The sequence below is a fragment of the Aplidium turbinatum genome, chromosome 6 (genome assembly GCF_918807975.1).
Source record: "Aplidium turbinatum chromosome 6, kaAplTurb1.1, whole genome shotgun sequence".
Lineage (NCBI taxonomy): Eukaryota > Metazoa > Chordata > Ascidiacea > Aplousobranchia > Polyclinidae > Aplidium > Aplidium turbinatum.
The window spans coordinates 9,853,893-9,864,653 of NC_137477.1; the positions used below are offsets into that span (position 1 = coordinate 9,853,893).

Consider the following 10,761-nt stretch of genomic DNA (forward strand, 5'->3'; position numbering starts at 1 on the left):
TCCCAACTGACATTTTTTGTATAAAGAGCATTTGAAAAAGGAGGGAATCATGTCTGGAAAAATTACATTGCACTCGTTATCTGATAGGCTACTAGATGGTCTGCAGGTTTAGATGATCTGGATGTTGTTATTAATGTAGCCTATATCCAGCACTGCTGTCAATGTTCCAACAAATGTCAAACAAAGGTAATGGTGCAGCTACTGGTTTGTTGTTCCGCATCAAGCAAACTGAGTTTGTTACTGCTAGTCTTATTCCTCATAAATGCTTTTCGTTAAATAAACAAGCTTCAGATTATTTAAAAAGTGAAGAAATGGATCTCACCACTGGGGTTGCTGCTATCAACGACTTGACAAGAGCATTTGACTCACTGCGTTCAGAGGAAGATTTTAACAAATTGGTTTTCAACTCATCGCTGTTTGCGGATAGAAATCAAACCAGTGAAACCACCACGCCGGCTAAGCGATGCCGCTACCCACCAAACCATTTCCGAGATGGTCAGATATTATTGATAGGTTGCAACAGTCTTCCGTGGAGTGAATCAGAATCCATTACAGAAAAGTTGAGAAGAGATTTTTCTTTACCCTTTGACAGAATGCTAAATGAACTTAAAAAGCGTTACTCGAATCAAGCATGTGAATTAATGTCAAATGCAGCGGCATTTTATTTCACGCACATGTCTCCATCAAATTTGTCTAAAGTTGAATATTTAGTCAAATTCTATAATTTCGATGAAAATCAGGTTGGGCAGCAATAGGATCTTCCTTTTTTGAGATCAGCTATAATTGTCACAAGTGGAAACTAGAATTTAAAAAACACCAAAGTGGATTGATCAAGACCGCGTGGTTAATTGTGTTTGCCTTCACTTTTGAAATTGTGTGGACAAAACGATCTTAAATCATTTGTGCAGCGATTTGTTTCAAGTTTTTGCTACTTTGCCCATGACTGTGGCGTCTTGTAAACGTATCCACAGCAAAGTTAAGACAATAAACAATTATCTGCGACCTGCCATGTCATCACAAAGACTTGAACATCTGGTGCAGATCAGCAGTGAGCGAGACATTGTCGATAACACTGATCTTCAAAATTGGTGGAAGCTTTTAAGCTAACCTGCGAGCGCAAAATAAAACTTTAGTGCAGTGATTCTTAACCTATAGCTATGGGTATTATTGGGTAATAGCTAAGTTTTTTAAAATTCTGTTTAAGGGGCCACCCGATAAATTTTTATGAGGCCGCCTATCATTGCAGCAGCTCCATGACATAAAATAACGACAAGCTTGCTAACATCAAGATCGTAGTCGGTAATTCCATGGACCGCATAGGAAATGTATTGGAGCGTTTGGCTCCATTCTATTCTTTTGTTCATAATTTAGAGTGCGCTCAATGGAAAACCAGCTTTTGCCCCCTTTCAATTTCCTTTGTTTATTTTTCAATAAATTTTACAACCGAGCTGCAGTGAATCACTTCGCAATCGGTAATCTTAGTGACCATATTGTACGGTAGCATTTTACCTCGAAATGTTTTTGTCCACCCCACTCATTTTTGGCTGGCGCCGCCCCTGAGTAGGCCTACACATTTTTGTCAACAAAATGGCAAGAAAAATTACAGCAACAATTAAAAAAAATACTGACAATACTTCAAAGCAGGTTGGCGAAGAACACTTGCTACGTTCAGAGAGCTTGTCCAATAAGTCAAAGTAAAATTAAAAATGAATTTGACACAGAAGACCAAATTTTTGAATATAAGTAAGCCACAGCCATCCGGATGGCATCTAACATTGCAATGAAATGACAACAAATAAGTGTTGCCTTTTCTTTGAGAAGCCGCCTTTCCAACAGGTGAAGACATTAACAAAAATTAAGCAGGGCGTCAACACAAACAATAAGTTATGCCTAGAGCCGACAAGCAGTTCTGACTCAGCGCGTAAAGTAAATGACCCTGCGGAACAGCTAGATACATGAAAACACGTCAGCTGTTTTCAACTCGTTCTCGCGCTGGGAAGACCACCCAGCCACTCCAAAGACTAACACCACATGTGAGTGTTTCATTCTTTACTTGTAAATAAAAAAAACGAAAAATCAAAGGATGCTTATTCTACAGGGGCGAATGTCGAATTAATTCAACTGAGACTTAACTAAACAATTTATATGTCGCAGTCAGCGCAGTGACAATCCGGGGGGGGGGGGGAGCGAATATACTCCTAAAACACAGAAAAGAAACTTTATGCATGGTGTATTGTCGAGGTCGGATTAATGTAGATATACACTGTGTTTTGTTGAAATTGATCCTCCTCCCCTCCAAGCCTACTTGCTGGATCTGCACCTGCGTCAGCTCAATAATGTAGTTTCGGACAGAATCAAGTATTTTTTACGCTGAATGCAACCAATAATGCTTTCAACGTATTATCGCAATTACGACAACAATGGGGACATTTCGTGACCAAATGTAGACAAAGGCAAAATGCTAGACATTCGTGGTAGGTACGCATAAACCATAGCTCAACAGGGCTGTAAGGCAAGTTTTGTTTTGCAAAAACAGAATGATTTTCAGCAATTCAACTGGAGTAAATGACCATTCGTATGGACAGTGCGCTATAAATTTACAAGAAAAATAATTTAGTGGTTTTAGTGCACAAGTTGCGACTTTTTTCCCCACAGCTTGTTTTAAAGATTTATTAGGTAGTAGATTTATTACATTATTAAGTAGCTATTTGTTTTATCCAGTAATAAAGCGCTTCTCAAACTCAAGCCGTTTTCAAGCTCTGCAATTGTAGCACAATCAAGCTTTTGCCGCCCAAGTTTAACTTCTCAAAACCCAAACTTGGGCCACTTTGTAAACTAATGCAGTGGTAGATGCTGATTGTGAATTAGTACAAATCTCTGAAAGAACACGAAGCCAAGCGATACCGTATTCCCTGACCCCCGGCCCCGTGTAGGCTACCAAGATGTCAATCAAAAATGTGAACGTTTATAATATAGGCCTACACTATTTATTACTGCAATAAAAAATCTAAATAAATTACTTGCTCAAAATGGATAAAAATATGATAATTGAATATGTTTAACAGGTAAGAGGCCCCTAGGCAGAGCTGGAGATTTATTTGATAAACAGGGCCCGTAGCACATAAAACAAAATAAACAACTAGAACAAAAAAATGCGATAGCAATTTGGAAGCAAAGATTGCAATAAATTGAATGCTATTGAATGGCGCAATCCACACACGTGGGAAACATTGTATAGCATCAAGGTATATTCCTTTTGGTAAATCTTGTGGACAAGTCACCGTCTACTGGCAATTAATGAATGTATAAGCGGTCGCAGGGTCACCATGCTTTCACCGTTTAAATCAATCTTTTGTCCAGGTGCAAACGAGAAATTAAATCGACGAAATAAAGTCACTGTGGCGAGATAAATTTCCATGTTTGCCAATTGCATTCCAAGGCAACTCCTTGCACCGACACCAAAAGGCATCCAATAGGGCGACTTGACGAATTTTCCCTCGTCATTTAAATGACGTTCGGGTGAAAATTCTTCTGGATCCGACCACACACTTTCATCATGATGAATGCCCCATATGTTGGTGAGAATGATGGCCCCTTTAGGAATCTGATAACCACGAAGCACACCATTTCTAGCTGCTAGCTGTGGAACCGATAACGGCACTGGTGGACGAATCCGCAAAGCTTCCTTAATAAAAAACGTCGCTATAGTTACAAATCAATTTAATCGTGTAAATGATTTCATAACAAATGTTCTTTATGCTAGGAACACACATTTTACCTAAACCAAAGCAAAGATATCTAACTTCATAAATGAATCAATGAACTGCGCAACGTTGTATGCAGCAGAACTTTCTGCAAGTAAGACTTTGAAATGTAGGTTGAAGAAAAAAAAGTGATTTACATAAAAATACTAGGCTTTTATCAAAAAACAAAGCATATAATTGCTGTCAACAAGATGTCCAAGGATTGACATGCGATGACAACATGATCAAGCGAGTCAACAAAAGCTAAATTAAATTAAAAGTATATTACTTCAAGCTTCAATTTGTACTTGCTGAAATTCTGATTAAATTGCCCTAAAAAATATATATTACCTGAATCACAGATCTCACGTAAGGTAGTTTGTCCATTATTGATGTCGAGGGAATTCCGTTTTCACCCAGAACATAGTCAATTTCTTGCTGCATTTTATGTTGTAACTTAGGATATTTACATAAATAATAAATGATCCAGGTAAGAGAAGTAGAAGATGTTTCAGTGCCAGCTAAAAAAAGATCTCGCAATGTTCCAACAATTTGATCCAACGTGAAAGAGGACAGAGGTTCATAAGTAGTAGAAAAATCAGTATCTTCGTCATCAAAGCTGGAAGAAACGAAATCTTTTTCTTGTGTAGGTTTTTCTTCACCACTTTTATTATCTAAAAACAATTAAAACCAGGGTTGAGAAAAACCCGGGTTTTTTTAAAAAAGCCTAACCCGCCCGGGTTTTTTTAAAAAAACCCGGGTTTTTTTGGTTTTTTTTGAAAAAGATGCAAAAAAAGGTAGATTCATGCTTATTTCACCTCAAACTACTTTTTACGAATGAAGTGCCTTTCACTCACAGTACATGCTTGCCATAACTCAATAAAATAATGCACTAGGGCTGTTGTTGCTTGAATGTTGCATCATCCATTAATTTCAAGATCAAGTTGGATGTTGCATCCATCCACTGATTTCTATACCAAGTTGATGCTACCGTGGTAGAAATCACATTTGCATCATTTGCTTTAGATTTGAAGGCAAGGAGCATTTATGCCATCATGTTTAAATATTTTTTATCATTTATATATATATATATTATATATAGTAATGGATGAGCAATTGAGCGATTGCGTGGCCAATTAGGCAAATGCTCTGAAACAGCCATGCGTTAGAATCCAGAATCTGTAATTGGTAAATAGCCTCCTAAATTGCATTTCACATCATATATATATATAGACTACAGTAGAGTAGTACTTTCACCAGTTTAACTATAAGGCCTTCTTGCATAAATGAGTTTTAGTGTAGTATATACACAAAGTGGCATTACTTGATTTTTGTGTACTGTACAATATCCACTGCGTTTTCAGTTTATTCTTGGAAATTTACTTTACAATCACATCCTTAAGTCCCAATTTAAAGTTTGTTTTAAGTGCCTTGTAGTGTTTTTGTTCATTTTTTTAATTTTCTAATAAAAACTGGACAAATATGATGCTCTGGGTTTTTTTATGTTTTTTTTTTGGTTTTTTTAAGTGAGTTTTTTAAAAAAAACCACCCGGGTTTTTTTGGGTCGGGTAAAATACCGACAACCCTGATTAAAACAGGTACCAATTCATTTCTTTAAAGTAGGTTAAAGTCTTGTTGCCAGGGAACTATTCCATCCATTAGATGCCGCTGAATGGAGAGCAGTCCTTAATATGCGTTGTTCAAGCGCACACCCTGAGAGTTGAACCAGCACCACTTGAGCTTAAAGTTTCTTCATTCCAGAAGTCACGCGCTAACCAGCTGAGCAATCGAGGTGGACTGAGCTATTGGGATGGTATGGTGCATCAGGTAATGTGATCCTAGTTTGGCATCTAGTGGTCAAAAACACACAGCTAACCTTTACCCAAAATTTATAAATTTGTGTGGAGGTTAATAACAATTAGGCAGTGGCTATTTGACCGGCATGGTCTTTTAATCTGAAACACTATTTGACCGGTCATGACATCACAGGCACTTTTTTCTTTTTCTCTTTCAAAGCAAAAGACGAGAAAAGAAGAAAAAAGTATATACATACATATAAGTTCTAAATTCGACAATTTTGTTCAACTTGATTCGTGGCGCGTACGATATTTGACCGGCTGCTACTCCAGAGGGAATGAGTTCGATACTATCCGGAAGCGCTCTTTTTTTTAACTAAATTTTGACCCGAAGTGCATTTTTGTGGTCAATTTTTAATTTGAGTAGCCAACAGCCCAATTTTTTATAATTTGCTGAAATTTGGGAATTTCTCTGGGTAATTTTCTGTTTGTCATAAGAGGATGTGACCGTGTTTGCCGAACAATGCATTACATTTTGCTCCCAACAAGTTAGTTATATACAATACTTCTTTAAAAAAAATGGTTTTACCATTAGCCTATCATTTTTTTTGAAGAAGTATTGTATATAACTATACTTCTTCAAAAAAAAATGGTAATGGTAAAACCATTTTTTTTAAAGAAGTATTGTATGTAGCTACAGTAACTTGAATTGAGAACAAAAATGTAATGCGTCGTTCGGCAAACACGGTCACATCCTCTGATGACGAACGGAAAATTACCCAGAGAAATTCTCAAATTTCAGCAAATTAAAAAAACTCTAACTTTATTACTCACATTTGAAAAGACATAAAAAATTGGGAATTAAAAATTGACCACAAAAATGCACATGGGTCAAAATTTAGTTAAAAGAAAAAGAACGCTTCCGGGTAGTATCGAACTCATTCCTTCTGGAATAGCAGCCAGACAAACATCGCACGCACCACAGATCGAGTGGAATAAAATTGTCGAATTTAGAATCAATCAATCACTGGTTTATTTTTTTCTCAAATTATCACGACAAATACATTGGTACATTACATAGAAGTGAGAGAGGCAGGAAGCGAAAGACCTTATGAGGTCACCAAGTCAGCTTCCACCCCGGCGGCAGTACCGTATTTTACAAAAAGATACTACCAATGAAAATTATACTGAAAACACTTAGAGAAAATAATGAAACGTTGAATAAGGTTACAATCGCAATGTGGGGGTTAGTAAATGCAAGCCAAAACATGAGAAGATTGTATATGAACATAACATAAAAAAACAAAACAAAAACAGAGAAATCAAACAAAACACAAATTAGATCCCAAAAGTTGTCAGACATGTCAGATCAATTTCACTGAAAAATACACAACAGAGTTGCATTTAGCAAGAGTAACAACCGACCAAGTGCGTTTGATATTGCTTTTTGAATGAAAAGGGAGACAAACATTTAATTTCTGAAGGAACCTTACCCCATGCTTGGGGTCCCAAGTACTGTAGCATTTTTTGCCCGGAGTTATTATTAGTTCTGGGTAAGAAATATTGGGATTTTATCTTGTGGCGAGTATTATGTTGATGGATATTATTTAAATCATTAAAATAAGCACTAAAACAATCAGGTAGAAGTCCATTTTTATATTTGTGCATGAAATTGGCATACTCAATTTCAATTAAGTCATTAAGCTTGGGAACATCAAATTTAACATATAATAAATTTACAGAGGCATGTCTAGGGTAAAATAAACATGCTCTAAGAGCTTTATTTTGAATAACTTCTATGGGATGTAAAATAGATTTATCAGCCCTACCCCAATTTATTAATGAATATTGTAAATGAGATTGAAAAAGAGCAAAATAAACAACACGCAATGTACTAAGTGGTACAAAATGTCTGAGCTTATATAAAATTCCACAAGTTTTATTTAGCTTTGTGCGAAGACAAGTTAAATGTGATTTCCATGATAGCTTGTTGTCAAGGGTAACACCAAGATATTTAATTGAATCTACTTGTTGAATAGGATTTCCATTAATACTTAATTGAAAGGATTTGGCTTTGAAAGGATTTTTACATATTATCATGTATGCAGTTTTTGAATAGTTAATTGACAGCTTATTTTGTCTCATCCAAATATCGACAAATTTCATTTCTTTATTTACTCTTTTTTGAAGGCAAGTTAAGTCTTTATCTGTCATATGTAAATTGGTGTCATCAGCAAATAATGTTGTTTTAAAATTTGTTGCATTTGGTAAGTCATTCACATATAACAGAAAGAGTAATGGCCCTAAAACAGAGCCTTGAGGGACACCACATTTTACCTGTTCAAAGTCAGATGTATTTCCAAGTATTTTAGTACATTGTTGTCTATTAGATAAGTAGGAATTTAAAAGACTCAGAACTTTACCTCGAAGGCCATAATTGTAAAGTTTGCTTAGTAAGATTTTATGATCTACAGTATCAAAGGCTTTGCTTAAATCCAGAAAAATTGAGCATGTGAATTCCTTTTGATTCATGGCAGAAGTTATATACGCAATTTTTTCTTCTCTTCTTGTCTTTGCTTTGAAAGAGAAAAAGAAAAAAGTGTCTATATAGTGACGTCACGACCGGTCAAATAGTGTTTCAGAATAAAAGTCCGGAGCGGGTCAAATAACCACTGCCTAAAATTATTAACTTAAAAAATTAGTTATACCTTAATGACAATTAATGTAACTTTATAGGCTAAAAGAAAACTGTTGTTATATTACAACCTAGACGCGGCTTCTTTTCTACTCACCAACTGATCGTCTTTTGTATTTTTTCATTTGAGTAATAAAGCTATCAATATAATCACGTGGGTGGTTGGGATCATGTGTTAGCTGATGACGTTTTATTTCTTTCTTCATTTCCAGAGCAAACTTATCACGATAAATGATACCATTTTTCCACACCATTGAGAAAATAGGAAGGTATCGAAAACTAGGTGCAAACATCAAAATACCAAAGAGTACATTTGTTTTTTTGTGGTCATGAAGATCATCTATAAGATATTGAAGATTTTTGTTTTCAGCAGCAAGATTATGACCAAATACAATGTGGCATATCATGCTTGATGAGGCTTTGTACAGCAAAGGAATGATGTCAAACGGTGGCGATGACTCATTTGTTCTACAAATGTCATTAACTGAGTCACACATTTGCTGCATGACATCAAGGATTTGGGGCTCCAGACTTCTCTTTCCCATTCCAAACTCTCGAAGTGTATGCAACCCAAAACGACGCTGTTCTTTGAAGAAATCAGAATATTTCATAAAAAGTATTCCATTTCCATCAAACATTGGCATAGTAAGAGGACGGTCAATAAAACAATCATATTTAGAAAATGCTTCATAAGCAATTTCAGCACTATTTAGCACAACAACGTCTGTACTTCCAAATTTAACCATATATAAAGGACCATATATTTGCGACCATTTATGCATTACTCTTTCTGGGTATGCACGAAGTGATAACACAACCCCAAGTAGTGGAATTCCATTGCTACCAGGAGGGCTATTTAGTAATCTTTTGTTCCAATACTTCCAAGCAATGAAACAAGTCATAACAGCCAAAACAACTGATCCAACAAATGGATTTAACCAAATTTCTTCAAGCTCAATAGCCATGCTCAATTGCTCACACTCTTTACTTAACACTTTGCTCCTCAAAGGGAGGCCAGATTTGGCCCCCCCCTCATATTTCCTTTAATTATTTGAAGCACAGTAACGCCATGCACTTGGTTTTTCTTGACTTTTCCTAAAATTGCCAGGCGGATCTGATGATATTAAATTTGATGCTAAAAGTTGTGTAGTTTTCTTGTAAATTCAAGATTTTGGTGAATTTTTGCTATTTCTAGCTAACTTCCAGCAAAGCGTGAAATGGATTACATTGCGATGACAAGCCATAAGCTCATAATTGCTTCGTGCATCGATATGCGCGAGCAGAGAGAAGCATCCTCTTGCTTTCTTTTGTTTAGTTTGACCTCAATAATACAAAGCGCGTTATTTCTTATGCTACAAAGAAAAGCCAGTGATCACAAAGCTGTTAATTAGAAACAATAATAGCAAGCTTTTTTGCGTTATCAGCTCTACAAAGAAGAATAGCAATCCACGATCAAAATAGTAGGCTATGGAGGCCACAAACTATTCAAAACAGTTGTTTCAAGCAGATAATATTCATTGACGAATAAAAAACGTTACAATAAGAAACCTTCTCTTGGATAAAGACACGAAAACCTGGTTTCGAAATAAACGTTCTATGGAAATGCTCTCATTGACAAAACTTGCAATTGTGGAAATGTATCACTGCAAATGCTTTTGGGAGAAGCCGGAGAAATAGCGTTTTTGCAAACAGTAATTGTGAGATACACTCAAAATTATGAGATAGGCTCCATTTACACGTAGCAGCTAACTCGATGGCGTCCCTTCACTGCTTTATGTCGCCTACTTGTTGTTATGTCCTGTATTTTTTGTTTCACAGTGCACTGTGTTTTGTTCCAAAGAGCGCAAAATAAAGATGATAATGCCTCATCTACATTACAAAATATTTTGTAATGTAGGCCTACAAACAAAATGTACAATGTACATTACAAAATATTTTGTACTGTAGACGAGGCATAAATTTAGGCGTCACATAAGACAAACAACAAATCAGCTTTCTTCATCATTGATTCAACATCTGAATACGTTGCGCCAATGTATAAGAGGCCGGCTATTGTGAAGACCCGCCATTTATAAACGATCCGATTATACCAAAAGTGGGACAAACTAGTGGATCAAAGAATGAATAAATAATGCTGAGAAAAGTAAATCTAAGTGACGAACAATACCGATGTCTTCATTTATCTTGGAAAAATGCTGCCTAAACTTATCAACAAAAAATACAGTAAATAACGGCAAGGATCCCGAAAGCAGAATTTGCTCGACTTTGGCATGAATTTAGTCAGACATCTACAGTAATAATTCCACACATACAATAACGGGCTCTCAACTGCTGTAAGATACATAATAATCAACCTGGTTCTGGGCGATTTGTGTAACAGTTTAGGGAAAGACACTACTTGAAATGATGCACCACACAAAAGATTTTCAATGAAGACTGAGTCTAAAAACCGATGTGGATAGTGCTGCACAATAACTTCAAGTTTAGGACAGAAGAGGCACAAAATATCACGATAAAAATAAAGACC

At 36.1% G+C, this 10,761-nt stretch overlaps 1 protein-coding gene across 1 annotated transcript; it reads right to left on the bottom strand.

The window, feature by feature from the left end:
* Window positions 1-2,034: 2,034 nt before the first annotated feature.
* LOC145772707 (cytochrome P450 2J3-like) lies at window positions 2,035-9,167 on the bottom strand. The gene is made up of 3 exons (XM_082584580.1): window positions 8,332-9,167; window positions 4,095-4,417; window positions 2,035-3,685 (listed from the first exon to the last, which is right to left on the bottom strand). The coding sequence occupies exons 1-3, from the start codon at window positions 9,134-9,136 to the stop codon at window positions 3,278-3,280; spliced, it is 1,536 nt and encodes a 511-aa protein (XP_082440706.1). The 5' UTR covers window positions 9,137-9,167; the 3' UTR covers window positions 2,035-3,277.
* Window positions 9,168-10,761: the final 1,594 nt, after the last annotated feature.

Coding starts and splice junctions, on each gene's coding strand:
- LOC145772707 (XM_082584580.1), bottom strand. CDS start 9,136: ATGACTTGTTTCATTGCTTGGAAGTATTGGAACAAAAGATTACTAAAT. Junction 4,418..8,331: donor ATACAAAAGACGATCAGTTG/GTGAGTAGAAAA, acceptor AATTGTTTTTAG/ATAATAAAAGTGGTGAAGAA. Junction 3,686..4,094: donor ACGTGAGATCTGTGATTCAG/GTAATATATATT, acceptor TTTTTTATTAAG/GAAGCTTTGCGGATTCGTCC.